This window comes from Coloeus monedula (genome assembly GCF_965178545.1).
Source record: "Coloeus monedula genome assembly, chromosome: 2".
Taxonomy (NCBI): Eukaryota; Metazoa; Chordata; class Aves; order Passeriformes; family Corvidae; genus Coloeus; species Coloeus monedula.
The window spans coordinates 83,002,309-83,020,653 of record NC_138782.1 but is presented as its reverse complement, the minus strand read 5'-3'; the positions used below and the strand labels follow the sequence as shown (position 1 = coordinate 83,020,653).

General features: G+C 39.7%; 1 protein-coding gene across 4 annotated transcripts; it reads left to right on the top strand.

The window, feature by feature from the left end:
- Positions 1–216: 216 nt before the first annotated feature.
- Positions 217–17,209, top strand: PM20D2 (peptidase M20 domain containing 2). 4 transcript variants are annotated; one of them, XR_014227371.1, is made up of 7 exons: positions 217–705; positions 782–930; positions 4,080–4,222; positions 7,245–7,399; positions 9,806–9,941; positions 11,639–14,283; positions 15,102–15,143. XR_014227371.1 is itself a non-coding variant. In XM_082303270.1 (7 exons), exons 1-7 carry the CDS (start codon positions 274–276, stop codon positions 15,302–15,304), a joined length of 1,326 nt encoding a protein of 441 aa, XP_082159396.1. In that variant the 5' UTR covers positions 217–273; the 3' UTR covers positions 15,305–17,209. The 4 variants fall into 4 exon arrangements, 1 of the variants encoding a protein (XP_082159396.1); XR_014227372.1 differs by having other exon boundaries at positions 11,459–14,283; XR_014227373.1 differs by lacking the exon at positions 15,102–15,143 and having other exon boundaries at positions 11,639–11,774; positions 14,176–14,283.
- The last annotated feature ends 1,136 nt before the right edge of the window (positions 17,210–18,345 follow it).

Here is an 18,345-nt window from a genome sequence, read left to right as displayed (position 1 = left end):
GCGAGCGGTGTCCGGGAGCACGGCCAGCACGGGCTACGGGCGGGCCCACGAAACTCCGCTGGCTGGCCGGGGGCGCCACACCGGGCACGCTGGGGCGAGGAGTTCCGACTGGGCGCCGCCTCCAGGCCAGGCCGGGATCACGAACTACATTTCCCATCGCGCCCCGCGGCGCGGCAGAGGCGATAAAAGGGGGTGGCAGCGCAGGTGTCAGGCCGGAGGGTAGGTGCGGGCGGCAGGTTCGGGTCGGGTGGGGACCGGTGTTCCCGAGGCCTCATGAAGCCGCAGGAGCCGCCGGAGAGCGGTCCCGCCACCGCGCTGGAGGCGCTGAAGCAGCGGGCGTGCGAGAGCGTGGATCTAAACGCGGCGCGTCTGGGTGCGCTGAGCCGCGACATCTGGAGCCGTCCCGAGCTGGCGTACGCGGAGCACCAGGCGCACGACGCCCTGACCCGCTTCTTCTCCGGCGGGGACCTGCCCGGCGCCGCCTGGGCCGTGCAGCCGCGCTACAAGCTGGGCACAGCTTTTCGCGCCGACTGGGGCACGGCGGCCCCACAGGACCCGCTCCGCGTCGCCTTCCTGTGCGAGTACGACGCGCTGCCCGGGCTCGGACACGCCTGCGGCCACAACCTCATCGCCGAGGTGGGAGCCGCCGCCGCGCTGGCGCTGAAGGCCGCCCTGGAGAGCCTGGCGGAGCCCGTGGCCGTGCAGGTGAGGGCCCTGCCGGGAGAGCGGTGGCGAACTCTCCCTGACAGCCCCTGACTGACTCTGTGCGTTTGTGCTGCAGATCACGGTGCTGGGGACGCCCGCGGAAGAGCAAGGAGGAGGCAAAATAGACCTGATTAAGGCTGGAGCGTTCGATGGCCTGGATGTGGTTTTCATGGCGCACCCCTCGCAAGAAAACGCGGCTTACTTGCCCGACGTGGCCGAGCATGAGTGAGTGGGGGGGTTCAGGTGGAAAGAGGTGGTTTGTTACTAGCCTTTTGTCCCCTTCCTGAGAAGGGAACCTGCTTTAGCAGTGGCTGAACCCAGAACCTTGCAGGTGCCCTTCAGACAAAGGTATTTGCTGTCAGCTAAGGAGCCAGGTTACTGTTAGGGAATGGCACTCTGAGCCATTCTTTCAAACTGCTGTGTTCAGCCTAGTGCTCAAATCCCTGACTGCTCTGAGATAATCTTCCATGTATCCCAAAAATCTGTTATTTGTTCTGATGTTTCTAGGCGTTTCTGTTAAACATGCTTGTGATTATGCCATCTGTTAAAGTAGAATTTAAAGATGCAGCTGCAGGGTCTCAAGGGTCATAGTTCTGTGCTTTCCTGGGTGCCAGCCATGTGGTCCACTGTGCATTTTAATCAGTTTGGAAGGTGTTTCAGGCTTGCCTTCCTCCTTTTGAAAAGAACTGGCCAGTTTAGCCTGACCGAAGTTTGGATTTGTAGTAACTTCCACGCTAAATTTAGTCATGGCCATGTTATGTGTATTAACTCTCACATCAACTTTTTGGTTTTGATCCAAAGTAGTTCCTGTCTTTCCTTCGTGTTCGTCCCCAGTGTAAGGATGGACAACAGTCCTACCCTCACACAGCTGCCTTTTTTGCCAGCCATGTAACTCTTTGAAAATTATACCTTGTCTTCTTCTGATTAGCCCTGATGTTCATGGACAGCACTGGCTCACTTGTACTTTGAGTCACTTGACTTGTCTTAAAGTACACCTTGCTGGATGTGCATCCCCAGAATTGTATACAGTACATGAGGTGCAATTTCTGTAGATCTTACTCAGCTGATGCAGGGACCGTAGTGTTTCCTTATAATTTTGGAGACAGCTGGCCCTTTTGGGACTTCATCTTCAGTCATCTTCAAGCAATCAACTCTTAGGCAAATGCTTGGTCTTTAAGTACATTATTTTTTTTGAATACTTTGGAGCTTCATTCTTTTCTTGCTCTACCAGTCTGCAAGGCCATGTTGTTCTTCCTTTGGTGTTACAAACATCTGTTTCCATAGTGTCCCAGCAGTAGTCTACCAGCAGGTTTTGTTCCTACGTTTTATGTGTTATGTGATTCCTGATCCCAGGGTCTTACCTTGCAGAGACCCTGCTAGTAAACTCCCTCCACTGCAACAGTTTTTTCAAGTATTACATTTGGCTGTCTCAGACTAAATTCTGAATTATTTAAATAACTAATTTTCCATTCATTTATGACTTGGTGTACTGGGAACTGTTTTCAGCTTGTTGTGCTACCATCCAGCTTTGATATGGTTGATTTTACTGACCACTTTGCTTTTACTAGGGCTGTTTCCAGTGGATAATTTGCTTCTGTTACTGCCAAGTGGAATGGTAAAACAGACGGGGTTAATCTTCATTACCTGGCCAGTTCTCTGCTATATTCTTTTGTCATTTTTCTAAAGAGTCTTAACTGGTTATTGTAATCTCCTTCAAGACTTAGCCCAACTTGCATTTACTTTACCTTAAGACTATATTTATAATCTTCAAGATGTAGTTTTCAATGGTAGTTTTGTCTTTCTGCTTGCAATAACCTTTTGAGTTTGATACAGTAAGATTTGGAAATCTCTCTTCAGAGATCAAGATCTGCAGTAGGATGCAAGTCCTAGATAGCCTTTAAACCTTCGAATGTGGAGGAGGCGCGTGGAATTGAAGTGCTGAGTGAAACAATATCTCCAAAAGCCTGAAATACTGAGTTTGTCATGTTTTATGTAATTATGAGGTTTCAAAGGTAGAAAGACAGTTTTTCTAATTTGTAATTGATCTTTGGTTGTTTGCAGGGAGTTTAAGGACTGGTGATCTCTAAGTTGCTAGTATTGCTGTGTCTGCAATTCTGAAAGCTGGCTCGTGCCTGAAATAAGATTAACACTAGTGAATACATGCCAAAGTTTGCTGATTCTTACTCACTTGCCCTTCACTTAATCAGCCTATTTATTGTTGGTCAAACAGGATCTACATTCTTTTGCTGGTATTCTTAAACTGGCTTAGGGTGTTCTGCAAAATCTCTTGCGTTTTCCTGAGCATCTCTGACATTTGTGTAGCAAAAGAAGTACAAGTAAAGGAATGCTGAAATAACTTTTTTTTAATAAGAAACACATGTTTCTTGTGGAAAAAAACATTGCAGCATGACTTTTTGCTGTACTTTGCCTTCTTTCCATTTTTTTGAGAATTTCCAGGGATCTTTGCGAGTTGATTTGAAGGGCTGCAGTCTAATACTTGGGATATTAATGGACAAGTTCCTTGTATTTCTTAATGATAATAAATTTTAAATGAAACTCAGTCTAGGGAATGGGTTCTATGATTGTCTTGGAAGATCAGTGGAGATGGAAAAAGGCATGTTTAATTTGGATTGCAGCAGTAGTAAGAGATGTTTCCTGTTGCAACAGTACACTGCATTGTCTCTCTCTTTACCATCCAGAATTTAAGTGCTGGTGTTAACTTGAAGCTGTGGCATGGTTGTGAGCACAAGAGGTCACTTCAGGATAACTGGTTAAGTTGGCCTTTGTGCCAACTTAAGGTACAAGTGCCAACTTGGAGGTACAAGTGAGTTAGTCTGGTCATAGCTGGATAAATGGTTGTAAAACTTGACTTTTGTTATTTAGACACGAGTTGTATGTGATCGTACATGCTTTTGCTATTTTACATACTGTACACATTTTATTTGATGAGAATTAGGACACTCAGATTCTAATCCTGAATCAGAGAAAAGGGTTTGTTATCCTCTGAGAAGAGTGTTAGTAACTTTAAGTCTCATAACAGTCAGGTAGTATAAAAAAAGCATTGGAGAAATTTAATTAGTATATGAGACGTGTACTCTTCAGGAAAAGGCTACATAATGGTATATTACCAGTAACTCCCTTGCCTGACTGGCTCTTGGTATCATTACATTTTGTTGGTTTCCTAGAAATCTTTCAGCGTTTTTCTGCAAAGATAGTTTAACTATATAACAGTCTAGTGCAAGGTAATTGTTTGGTGTTATGCTGCACAAAATTTAAATAACATACATTTGTGTGAACAAAAGGAACTTTTTTATTTCAAAGATTTTTTTTTTCACTGAATGAGAAACAAATAAGCAATGCCTTTTATTTCCTAGCGTGACTGTGAAATACTATGGAAAAGCTTCTCATGCTGCTGCTTATCCTTGGGAAGGAGTTAATGCATTAGATGCTGCTGTTCTTGCGTACAACAATCTGTCTGTTTTAAGACAGCAAATGAAACCGACCTGGAGAGTTCATGGTGAGATCTTCATTAAACCTAATGTCCAGCAAGTAAGAGTTTAGGCCGTTGAAGTACTAACATAGAATATCACACATTCCAAAGTATTGCACTAAAGCACTAAATTAGTATGGTCACTTCAAATATTATGAAACAGCACCATTTCATTTAAATGGTGTGTCTGCAGTCTTTAAAATCATGTCAGTGTCCAGAACTAACTGCTGAAAATAGGCTGAAAGGTCAGATTTGAAAAGGGACTCCGATGCCCAGGTGAAGGCTAGACAAAGTTTAAGTCTTGAAGTTGCAGTTCAGAAAGAAAGAAAAAAGTTCTAAGTTTATTTTGGTACATGATCTTCAACTCCTTAGTATATATGTGGATTTGCAAGGGTGTAAGATTAAATGCTTCCAAACAGTGAAGTACTACTTACTGCATCGCTTTTTTGGTAGATATTCCATTAATTAGATGGCATTTATTGGCAAGGTCTCGTGGTCTGCAATGAAATCTATTTGGCGAGGTACAAAAAAGGTGATGGCAGAAGATTATAGTTCTGATTAGTAGCCCAATCAACTAGATGTTCACTGGATTCTAATATTTAATATCTAGTAGGTTTGGGATTAGAAAGGCCATTTTGCAGTAAGACATTAACTATTAAGCTTGGCTCATACTCCTTCAAGGTCATGCATTTCTATCTGTAAAGTGAGAACGGTTCAAAAGGTGAGATGAAGCTGCCCTTTAGCTATAAATCCAGGTTTCCTTATTACACCCAACACAACTTTTTCCAAGTTGAAATTAAGAAACTTGGTTCTTAATCCAGTTCTACAGGACTTTTGAATGTAGAGCTGTTTATTTGGAATACTTGTTATGAGCTAAAAAACCTTCCAGAAGTTCTGAGCTAATCATTATGTGTCTTGGCTGCTTGTGCTGTATATAATACAAGTATGTGTTTCTCTCCAGGATATCTGGATGGAGTCCTAATCCTTTTGACTGTAGATGAAGCTGTTTGCAGTTCTGCTGTGCAGCATGCCCAAGTGAATTTCAGACAGCAGGCACAGCCTCTGTGTGCTATTTCTCTGTAGAAAACAAGGCACATAACTAAGAGTTTTGGTGTCTGCAACCCATGTGTTGCAGGTTTAAGGTTGAAGATGCCTAAGTCTTCTGTTGAATCTAAGCCTAAACCCCTAAATACTGCTTTCTTCATAGTTTATAAAGGCTACATGGGTAATATTGGCAAAAAATCCAAGTATCTAAGCAAGCCTTCTAGAGGTTATGTTTCCTGAACAGCAGCACAACTGAAATTACTGTGTTGATAAAACTGCTGTCATAAACCTGGTTTTCAATGTGGAAATATTTAAAATACTTCTGGGAAAGGACAAGCAGCCAGAATGAGATTTAATTTTAGGAATGCTTTCTTTACAACATTGTGTAGGAGATCTCATGTTGTAGACTTGCAGTATAATCAGTGGCTGAATTAAGTGATCCTAAAATAGTAGTGTTAACCCACTAACAAAAGCTGAAATAATTTCCATTGCTTGAAGTCTGGAATTTCTAACCAATGTTTCATGTACTGAAATATTGTTGTCCTGAGTTTATCTGAGATTTTGCTGTTATCTTTCTTCCCTGCTTATGAATGGAGTATATGTTGCCCCCTTGAAAAACAGGAATGTAGATTTTTTTTTTCCTGCTCAAGAAGTTGTATTAAACAGTTTGTAAAAAAAAAGTTTCCATCCAGAAGGGCAAATTGGGTGCTACTAATAGTGTGCAGGCAGCCTACTTTTAATCTAGGTCTGCTGTCCAGTCCATATTGCAGTTGTATTGAAATTTAACTGTAGACCTACTCAGACTCTCTCCAGTTCCATTTACAATTGTGCTGGACAGGACAAGTGAAAGCTGTTTATTCATGAAGCTGCTTGTTCTGAGAAAGCTTGTTATGGGTATGTGTCGTGCAAATTTGCATGAATACTCACTGCTTCCTTTCCTGTGATGTCTATGTCTCTCATCTGAGCTGTTCCTATTGTTACGGACAAATACTGATACTGGATTAATTCATTACTTTGTTTTTTATTTTGACTGTATTTGAGATTGGAGGTGAAGTTCATAATCTTAATAGGTTTTCTGCACCAAAAGTAAAGTTTTGTTGTCCATTTGCATCCCATAGATACTGTCTCTTCAGGCCTCAGTGACACATATCAGTAACTTCTGCAATATTTCCATTTAAGGTGGAAGTTTCTCAGGTACTACAGAAAACAAATCTAATTCCACATACAAGAATTTGAGTGTAGGAAGCCAGGGAAACAGCCTGTTGGAAGCATCTAGCTGTTAGTGCAATGAAATCTAATGTACAGCTGGGGATCCACAATGTTTTCTTGTCGAAATAGCTAAATATTATTGTCTTTTATGGTAATGTCTTTGATACCATAATGGTAAAAGATGTAGTCAATCACACTTTTCCTTGAGGGAGCACTTTCAACTCAAACTGCACTTGTGAATAAAGCTGCATGTATTATACATTCCAATATTTCTGAAGAATTAATATGAGCAATCTAATTAACTGTGCACTACAATACACACATTATTCCAGTATGGCTGAGAAATGCAATTTACTCAGCTTTTCTTCAAGCTTGCAAAGTAAGTGGGAAACATTCTAATTGAGGAAATGTTTAAAAGTTGGAGTCCAAGTTAGCCCTTACAGCATTTCTTTTTTCTTGTTAGCAGACAGATTGCTTTATGACTCCAATGCATTGAATTTTAGGGGATTAATTAGAAATGCTAGTTTGGCTTGACTCTGGGATTTAAAACAGATGTCTAACCAAAGAATGCTGTGAGATTGTGCTGAAAGACATGTACATTTTCCACTTAATCTGACATGATGAAGAAACTTTGTCCACATACTGCATTTTTTACATTCTTTGTATTTCATGCTCAGCTGATATTTTGTTGGTTTTGTTTATGTATTTATAGTTCTTGACTGGGGAATTTCATGACAGGGCTGAAGATCAAGCAATTGCATTTAACACTGACAACATGACTTTTCCCCTTCTGCAGGTGTAATAAAAAATGGTGGTGTGAAGCCTAACATCATTCCTTCTTACACTGAACTGGAGTTTTACTTGCGTGCTCCTTCAAGGAAAGAGCTTTCTGTTCTGACAGAGAAGGTTGAGAACTGCTTCAAATCTGCAGCACTGGCCACAGGGTGCAAGGTAAGAATATATTCGTTGTCATGTGTTTCTGTTACCCAGACCAGAACAGGAAATCAAAGTTTATGTTATTTGCCTGCATAGTGTTTAGCCGAAGTAAAACTAAATTACTGAGATACTTTTTGCTGTTCCGTTGCTTTGTGGCCTGAAAGAAAGCTTTGGTTTATAAATAGAATGCCAGAGAATCCTAGAAGAATCTGTGTTGGGAGAGACCTCTGGAGGTCATCTGGTCTAGTTCTCTGTTCAGAGCAGGACCTCTTAGAGCAGGTTGCTGAGTGCCATGTGGACTTTTGAGTACTTCCAAGGATGAAATTCTACCACCTCTCTCAACAAGTGCTCTACCCGCCTCCTGGTGAACAAGTACTTTCCTAATGTTTGCTGCAATTACATGAGCACTGGAACCGGTTGCCTGCAGAGGTTGCAGTGTTTCCATCTTTGGAGATATTCAAAAGCTGGCTCAGTATGGTTCTGGGCAACCAGCTCTAGGTGACCCTGACTGAGCAGGGGAACTGGACAAGATGACCTCTTGTAGGGGCTTTCCCACATCAACCACTCTGTGATTCTGTTGTATCCAGTGAGAATTTCCTTTGTTGTTTCTTGTTGCATCACTTTGACATCTGAGAAGTTGGGTTCTGCCTTGTCTGTACCCTTTCCATCAGGTAACTCTAGACCAGCAGTAAGATGCCCTGCTAACCTTCTGTTCTGTGGAGGCTCAGCAGATCAAGTTCTTCCAGCCTGTCCTTGTACGTCATGTTCTCCACTTAATCATTCTGGCGGCCTTCCCCTGGCCTAGCTCCAGTCTTGATTTAAGGAGAAACAAAACAAACACAGATGTTTTTTGAACAAAAAAAACCAGATGTGGTCTCACAGGGGTTGTCTACATCAGTTATAAAAATACTAAAACACTAATGGCACCAGTCTTGGTTGCAGATGAGTGCTACAAGTAACAGGAAGCAATGTGGTATTTTCTGCCACTGGTTGTAAACACTCGGAGCTTGTATGTGTTGTGTCATCTGAGCCGGACATGTTGTCATGCAAAGCTAGGTTCGGTCATGCACTATCTGCTTTTAAGTGAGTTCCATCTTGTATGCTGGATGTTTACAATCACCTTGTGATTCATGAGCCTGGGTATGAGTCCTAGGAGGATTTATTTGCTGTGTAATCCCTCTGGGAACTTGAGGATAGGATGGTCTGAGGAGTGTGTAGTTTTCAAGGACCTCCTCTTGGCCCTTCAAGAGGATGTGACCTTTAGCTCTGGTTCAGTGAGCTGGAACATCCCTCTGTTTCAGTGACACTTAAAAAATGATAGCTCCCAGTCTGCATTTTTACTTCTCTTACTCTGCATCCTTCGATGCCTCCTGCCTGATCCCATGTACATACAATTTCTCTAAGTGCCCTGTAATTTCTTTTTGTTTTGCTGTGGGTGATGCTTCTATCCTACAGATAGTGCTGCTAGGCTCAGAGACCTGGGAGGCTTGATGGCAAACCTCACCTGTAGAAACAAGCAAAACAGGTATTGGGTCTTCTGTCTGTTTTTTTCCCATATTCTTGGTCATTAGGTCCATTGCCCCATTAAATAGCAGGCTCATGTAGCAACCAAATGTGAAAAACTGAGTGATTTTTCAATAAGCATTCTCATTTCTTTTGCTTTTAGTAAATGGAAGTGTGTCTCTTCTAGCTGGTTCAAGCAATATGATTACCTTGTTTTGTGTTGCTAAAATAGATAGTTCTACTTGCTCTGTTAATTACAGGCTTATAACTAATTCAGCTGTAAAAAAAATGTATGTGATCATCAAAACAAATAGGTTCAGGGTATGTCAATATTAGCATGTCACTTTTATAGTCTATTTGAGGCATTAGATGTTGTTTTCCTACCATGTCCCCTTCCCTAGATCTAGAAAATGGTTTCAGAAAGTGCAATTTATGCAGAATGAAAGTTAAGATCTCTTTTGAAATTTGACATTGATAGGTTTTTTTCATGTGTTTTCAAATTTCTTACTTGTGTGAAGCCATTTCATGAATGGGGCTGTAATTATTGGAAGCATTCTAAGAAAAGGTAAAATACAGTTTGATAAAAGCCTACATTTACTTCTATGTAGTTTAGTAGTACCTGCAGGCAAAAGACACTGTTACAGGAAATACTTGTTTTCTGGTTTTGGAGAACATTTTGAAATCCTTGCTTCTGGAATTTCTCTGTCTTGTTGAAACTGAACAGAACACCAGCTGTGTTTTGATCAAGGATAATATTTGGCAGAATGTTGTATTTTTGAAAGAAACTTAGCATTTATGTCTGTTTTTCCTTGGGTTTGAAGTCTGGATATGGAGGGGTTTTTTTTGGCCTTCAGATTGTTTACATTGAACTGGTTTACACTGGCAAAAAACTTAAAATAATTTGGGGTTTTTGTCTAGGTGGAAATAAAAGGTGGTGAAAATGATTACTACAATGTGCTTCCAAATAAGAGCCTGCAGAAAATTTACAAGGAGAATGGAAAGAAGCTTGGAATAGATTTTATATCAGAAGATGCTGTCTTGAATGGTTTGTCAGGTAACTCCACCTGCATTTTCCTTGTGACTTAAGCTTAGGTTGATCAACCTTCAAGTGTATAAAATAACAAAATAGAGCTAAGTTAAACACAGTTTGGTCAGAAGAAAAAGCCAAATTACAAAGCTGAAGCTCTGTAAAAGCTGGCCTGTGTTTCTGTATTTGTTGTAGAAGCTAAGAACAGGTAAGAAAAGCAGTAAACACCTATTGATAATTGTTCTGAAAGTATTTCAAGTAATAAACAGTTTGGTTTGGGGAAAGGACAGAAAGCTAAGAGCAGTATTTCTGAGAACATCAGGATGTGTAATAAATTGTCTGATTCTGTGGCTTTAAAATACAGAATCCTGGATTGCTATGAATAGGGATGAGACTTTGTTTTTAGACCTTGTTTAGTAATATTTTCCAAGCTTACATATAAACAAGTCTACCAGAATCTAACAATTATTTTAGAGGCAGTTTTTGGAGAGATTTATAAATGGAAGTTTAAGCATCTCACTCACCCTAATTAATCTTTTCATTAACAGGTAATTAATTACATGCCTCTAATTTTAGTTCGTGAGTTCAATAGATTAGTTTTCCAAAGGGTGCTCTTCAAGTAGGTGTTCTCTTCTGGGTCTTGACTATGTCTCAAATGATTTAACTTTTTTGATCTCAGAGCTATAACAGAAATGGGAATTCTTGAATGCTTAGGTGGGTTTCTTGTTATCCTTAACGCTTTTTTTCAGACTCTTCCTACAGGAGCTCTGTTCAAGTCTCAACTTCTGCTCATACTTTTAGCCTTAACTACTGATCTTAATTGTATTTATGAACATTTTTACTCCATTCACGCTAAAGGTTTTTCTCTTAGAAGGAAAATACTGTTCTGAGTAGAAAGTTACTAGTTTGATTGTGGTACTTATCTTCTCTATATTAAATGCAGATTATCTTCGGAGTTTGGACAAACTTGGTGTTTAGGAACAGCTCTCCAACCTTTTTTTTGTGGGTAGGGGAACCATTGTATCTAATGGTATTCTTGGTATCTAATGGTAATGGATTTTTTCCCATTGCTTACTTCCCCTCCAAATTTAACACTGGTTCATTGTCTTGTGTTTAAAACCAAATTATAGCTAAAGGCAGATTTTTTCCTTCTTTCTTCAGTGTAATACAAATAAGATTTACTACTTTGCTCATTTAGCCAAAGATAGGGGCTGAGGAACCTTAAAATGTTTACTGTAGTGCAACTTTCTGGAGCTCTGCTAGTTGGTTCCTCCAAACCATTGTAATAAGGATGATCACGAATTTTGGTGATCTTGCATTTATTCAGAGGACTTGAAGTGAACTTTGCACAGACACCCAGTTGCAATAGGGCTTTCATATGTAAGTTACATGATATGCTAAATGTTAACTATTAACTTGCTTAAACCAACATTCCCTGTATGGCTGTCCTGTCTTTGAATTGCATGTCAGATGTCAAAATGTGCTTGAGCAATTGCTTTTTTATCTCGCACTGCAGCAGGTTTTACTGAATTTTCTTTCCACAGCTTCTCCTCTGAATATTTGCAGTGGGAATTCAGGAGAGATAACACAGCACAGTCTCCAGAGCCATAGGAGTGGAACTTTGTATGCTACCCTTTTCTGGGGGGGTTGAGTATTTTGTGTCGTCTTTTTCAAGACCTCTATTTCTGTTTAGTTTTCATGTGGTTTTCAATGTTTTCTTTTAGGATATCAGTTTCTTCTGTTGAAAGGGAAGGAAGATAGCTCAGTTGCTTCTCCATGTCTGTGCAGCAGAACAGTCGTTAAGAGATGAGCGTACTCGCTGCCACCTCTGCATGGGTATTAGTGTCGGTCTGCTCCCAGGTATCGCTCTAGGCAGATAAGCATCACCAAGGCTTCCTTGAGTACAGCAAATCACACGACTCTGGGTGTGCCCCACACAGCTCTGCTCGCTGGGCACATAGCCAGGGTGGTGTGACATAATGTGAAACTGAGCTAGCTTGGACCAGGTGCCAGCACCTGTTTCTCCTTCCACTGGTCGTAGGGTGGCTTTACTACAGGATATCCATAATCTCCTAAAGCAGATGGCTTAGTTAAACATGCCTTACTTGAGGCACCCACACATGTGATAACTTAGTCTGCTCAAAATTTAGTATTCATGAGGTTCATTGGCTTCCTGTACACAAGACTGATACAGAAAATCTTAAGAAGGTCTAGTATTTTTATAGGTGGTTTTGAAAATTCCACTTTTGAAGCTTGGGACTGTATCTAAACATTTCTTGGAATCATGTTTGTGGTAATACTGACTGCATTAAATATTCAGTGATTGAAGAGGCTTCAGGATATATTTTTAAGAGGCTGAAACTCCAATATCTCTCTGTTGAAGATAGTGCAGGATTATGTGTATTGCATTGATAACTGCAATTATTGATGCTTCTAGAAGGAATCCCAATCTGTACGTGTCTAGCAAGCATACAATTTCAGATGTTTGTATGGAAACCATTGGAACACCTGATGTTCTAAACATACCTCTATGTTATTCCCCTAAAGGATGTAACATTTTTTCTGATAGAGGAGAAGATTTAGCTGTCACCTTTTTATTAAAAGCTGTGTGGATTTTGCCTCTCCATATTACTAGAAAGTACCCAATTTAAATCCCTTCTATTCAGCAAAAATAACATGTTGACTGGTAGTGCATTGAATATGGATATAAATTTAGGAGGAATGACGTGACCGAGAGCTATGATGGAGTGAAATTTCTAATGTTTTGTTTGCTGAGTGAGAGTAGGGAAAAGGGCAACACAGTTTGCAGCAGTTCATGTATTGGGACTTAGTAAGGCAGGTCTAGAACCCTTGGTTTAGTCTGGAGTATGCACAACTACTGGTTTGTCGGTCCAGGTTGAGCAAAGAATGAATCAGTAGTGCAGACTACTGGAAATTAAATTAACTTGTTGCTGTGCCAAGAGTTGGATTTTCTTCAAATGCATCCTGAATTTATGGGAAGAGATGTTTTTGAACAAGCTTTGCTGTTTCCATTATCTGTAAGCAAAGTAAATAGCAAACTCTTGTCCTTATAACGTAGGCTCTGTGGACTCACTTTCACTACCTATAGGCTTCCAAATAAAATCTGTATTCTTCAATCATTTAATTATTAAATCTTAAGGCATTAGCAATATCTTCTCATCATGAAGTATCACTATATAGAGGCTATCTGATGTGCTTCAATTAATTTTAAATCTCTGGAACAGTCATTTTATACACCATTGCTAAAGAAACCAATTCTTGAATCTCTGGCCCCAAAAAGTTAAGTGAGATCTTAGTGCATCATCCCTATTTTTCCCTGCTACAAAACAATGCTTACTCTGGTATCTGGATTTCACAGTAACTGGTATGTTGATTTCCCCAGCTCCGAAATGTCATTTTAACAAATAATGAGGGGATTGCTTGTTTGGGTGAAAAAAAAGGCACTTGGGATGTAGTTGTAAACTCTTGGACGATTTACTATGAAAAATCTTCTACTTTGGGATGGTATCATTAAGTAGATAAGGCTGTGAGATAGGTGCTAGATAACATACTGAAAGTGATAGGCATGAAGGAATCATCATTAAAATCTGCAGTATTGGTATCAGATGTTTGTCTGCAAAGCCCTAGCATTTTGTCTGGAGTTTAGTTCTGATTTTATTTCAGGGGTGCTTGTGCCATTAGGATTTCCATAACTGAGAATAATCAAAACATATGGGGGAAAAAACTGCTGCCCTCAGTCTGTTTTTGTTTCAAGATGAGTAGTTTCTACTTCAGTGCCCTACAGAATGCTGAATATTTGCATATTGGTGAGAAGTAGGAATTGTTGGGCCTAGTTCTAAGGGCTCTAACAGGGTAATAGCTGAACTGCCTGAAACTCCCAAGGTTTGCAGCTTTCCTGTTTCTGAATTAACAGTTTACTATCAGGAGATGCTTGATAAAAAATGAGCAGTAAAAGGAATAGGAACATGCTGATACATCTTCCTTGCAGTCCAGTAACTGATCATTGATCAGAAGTGCACTGGAGAGCAGCACCTGAAGATGGTTAGTTAGGGAAAACACCTTGGTGACAGGAGATATTTGTATGGGTAATGACTCATTAGGATTGTTTTTATTCTAGTATTTGGGGCAAAGGATATTCCATTTTAGATATGGGCTGGAAAGAATCCCTATCATGCATTTTCTTACAGCATTCAAAACTGCATAACGCTTTTTCATTAAGAAAATCTCTATGCTGTTCTAGGTTCCACGGACTTTGGAAATGTCACATTTGTGGTCCCTGGGCTTCATCCTTATTTTTATATTGGCTCTGATGCACTGAATCATACTGAGCAGTACACAGAAGCTGCAGGTGAGTGGAAGTGAAAAGGGTTAGGGGTTTATATTTGGAATCCTTAAGCATTGTATAGACTGCTTGCTGACTGCTTACTACAGCAAATATAGAAATTAGAAATATTTCAAATTACAGAGAATTAAAACTTTCCCAAGTTTCATTGGTATTGAAAGCTACTGCATAGTAAATGTTTAAAAGTCTTAAGTTCTAGATCTGAAACTGGCTGCATGTGAATACCTTATAGAAACAAGGTTGCTTTTGTCAAGCATGATGTGGTCTGAGCTGAGTACAGACCCTGAAATAATTAACATTAATAGTAGAGTTGCAGAAAATGCTGACAATGTAGAATTTTTGTGTTGGTGTTTAAGATTACATGTATATGGGTATTATGACCACTCCTCATACTAAGAGCCTGATTTGATAGTACTATGTAGACAAAAGAAATTAGAAGGATTCTCCATAACAGCATATTCAGAAGAATTTCTAAATGTGAGCCAAAAGATAGAAGTCATTTTAACTCCTAAAACACAATACTTTGGAAACGTAATAGTGCTACCTTATAAAGCTCCACGTTTTCTACAGAGCGCAATGTGAACACTCACTTTCCTGTTCTCTTAGTTGTTTATATCAGTAGCAGAAAATTAAGTACTCGCAAGTGAAAAAAATGTTTTGAGGCATGGGAAAATCGGTATACTTCATGCAAGTTGATGTCTATGAAAATGTTCTTGCAGCTGAAACTTACAGATCTTATTTTATAAAATATGTCTTACGCAGAAAGCAAGTGTTTTAAACATTGGTAATCCAACCTGAAATTCCTCTTACTTCTTTTTGTGCAGGGTCACAGACTGCTCAGTTCTATGCCTTGCGCACAGCAAAAGCTTTGGCAATGACAGCACTGGATGTCATTTTCAAGCCAGGTCTGTTAGAAGAAGTCAGGGAAGACTTTAGAGAAGTGAAGCTGAAAGAAGAGGAGCAAGTAAATCCAGTAGAACCTAAAAAAGGATCTGGTGTCGGTGTAGGAGCATGTGCATCACACTAAACTTCATTAAAACTTTCTCAGTAGGACTGACTTAATGGAAATGCTGTATTTAAATCCCAGTAGGGGCTGAGCAAATACATAGCTGAAGAAATGATATTTTTATTTTATTTGGACTTTAGGAGAAGCAAATAGTATAATTGCTCTCAAAAATGTGCAATTTCATCTAGCTGTAATGTTTGTATTCAATATGGTGATGAATTTCATACAGAGATCTGAAATATGTTGTCTTTAATTAGCAGTGTTGTGTTGAATAAATTATAGTGATTAGATCCCTTGTCAGTGATTTGCTATTTAGTGCTATAGTAATATTCCTTATAAAGGAAGTATGGCAGTTTTCTGTTCTAAAATAAGCACTTTTCATTCAGTGATCATACGCTGAATCTGATCTGTGAAGCTTTTATGAAATTTCTGGTCAGTCACTTTTCTTGGCACAAGATGGAGATTTAAAACATGAGCTGGTTTCACTGGAGAGAAGGGGCTATGTTTGGAAATATACCTGGTTTTGATAATAGTAGCTTCTAGAAATGGAAGAGAACTGTTTTTGGAAATGAAATCTGTAAAGCTTGATTGTCCTGAAATGCACTGATTTTCTTCCTAAAAAATTTTGGAGGTGTTGTGGAGCAGTTATGGATCACAAAATTGGGAAGCAACTAAATGTTTATTTGTTTAAATTAACACATTTAAACTACTGTGGCAGAAATTCTGCTCTGAGGCAATACAGGTGTCCACATGAGGTGTTGCATTAGTGTAATTGGTCTGAAGGAGGTGTATAAATTTAGCTAAACCAGTGGAAATCTTTGTCACAAAGCTCCAAGTGTGGTGCCATGAAGCAGTAAGTGGTTGCGTGCAAGCCCCTCTAGTAAGCTCAGAGGAGCTTGCAGTGAGGATTGCTGGTGCAGTAACTGCCTTCTTTAACCTGTTTGTTCCCATGTCCTAAGCAGCAGATCTGTTAAGTCTTGCCAGTTGTCCTTTCTGTGTGTTGCATGGTTAGTCCATTTAATCCTTGGTTTTTTGCTTCCCAGAGACATTAATACTGCAATTTTCTTGAGGTGGTGTTCTGTGTGCCCAGAGGTATTAGGATGTCTTCTAATTCACTGGTTAAAGATCTCGTGAGTACACAGAAAATAAGTCAGTGGACAGATGGAGAGAGAAAGCAACTTGGTGATTAATGTTTTCCTAAGCACAGGTATTACTGTAAGCTTCAGAAAGGAAGGCAGGCAGGAAGTCAGAGTAACTGACTTTCAAAAACCTTTTTTTTTTTTAACGGTGTCTAAATTGTAAACTCTAAAATTCTATTCAGAATTTATAGTCTGTTGAGTTCTTCACTTTAATTTTACACCAGCGTCCTTGCTTTCATTAGCAAGTTCTCCTGGATGGATGCATGAAAGAGATGAAGGTGGGACTCTGAGCGATAGGTATGTCCAGGATAGTAAGTTGAATAATAAATCCAGCTGAAATTTGTTCTAATATTTGTCAAAGGAACTTTGTCCTTAACTTTTAATTTACAGTCTGCCTTGCCAGTTCTTGGACACAATTGCAATTCATTAATATCTCCTGGGTTAACAGGCTAGTGCATTGATTTCCTTAGCGCATATGAGTTTTTATTTCTTCCTGCATGAACTGCTTAACTCATTGCTTTGCTGTTTTTAAGATGGAGTGTTTGGATCCCACATAGATAGCACATGCTGTGGTGTTGTGTTTCCTACAAGCTGATGTACATTAGAGGCTTCTCAGTTCTCTTTGTCCAGACTTCTTGGTGGCATCATATCCAAGATCAGTTAATTAAACTTCTCTGAACTAAAACCATATCTTCATTTTGTTGTAATCATTGCTGGAATTAAAATGGGGTTGAAATACTGATTAAAGATGAGTTGATATTAATAAAGGAATTTAATTGCGATTGAATTTTCTTTGCTTAATATTGGGATGCTGCATGGTTTTATTCGAGTAGCATGTTTGAGTTTTTTTCTTTTTTCCTCCTAGTTATGATTATGTAAGATCAAGGGTGTTTTAAGCTTTCCATTTTGGTCTGCATTTGTGAGGGTTAATGCCTTTCAAACACAGTATTTAATGTTAGTCTTTATAATCTTAGGGCTGTTTTAACTGTTAAAACATGCTGGAATTGATAGAATAGTAGGAATGTGAGCTTGTGAGTGATCTCTGAAGGACCTCTGTTAGGCTAAAGCTAGTCTAGCCTTCAGTTTGAAGTGGGATTATTGCCAACACGTGGTCAAGGTAGTCTTGGCTTCATTTGCCAAATCCTTGAATCCTCATTCAGTCTTCTTTCTCAACTCCCCATGTGAGCTAATTCCAGTTTGTCTCAGAATGTTCCTTCTTGAACTAAAGAAGTTTGGGAATTAACCTTGCGATTTTGCTAGCACAGTGATACTACGGATGGGAGAAGCTTGGTTCCTGTGGGAATAAAACTTTGATTTTCAGTCATTTGTGCTCATAAATCACATGCACATGAAAATATCTGGCATGCTTTTTAAGTTGCCCTAACTGCAGTCTTCCCCAAGCTGTTTGTAATTTAAGAATATTGGAATATTTGTCAGGAATAGTATTATAAGTAATTAATCAAAATGTGGAGGTGATGAACTGTAATGGCTGAAATTATTCTGAACAGCTGATGGCAAGTCACAGCTGTGAAAAGATGAGGTGATTATGTCCAGATGTTTTGAAGAACTTAAAGCCTCTGCCCACCTACCAAGTTACTGTGTTTCCTTATTTAGTATCTGTCTTAGAACCTGAGTAAAAGATAGACGTGGTTTAAAGCAAAACAAAAAATGAAACATGAAATGTGATGGGTTTATTTTTTATGAAAATATTTGGAGGAGAGAACTTGCAACCTGCTGTGTTCCTGGTGTAGAAGAGCCCAGCAGCCTTTCTTCAAGCCGTAAGTGGGAAGAAGTTTAATGTTCTTGTCAATCTTATTTCTATAATCGTTTCCCCCCACTGTGAGTGCTCTGTACCTGCTCCCGTTGCAATCACAAGGACCAGAACTGTGTTCCTCTGAGGAAGAGTCACGACGCAAAAGCTGT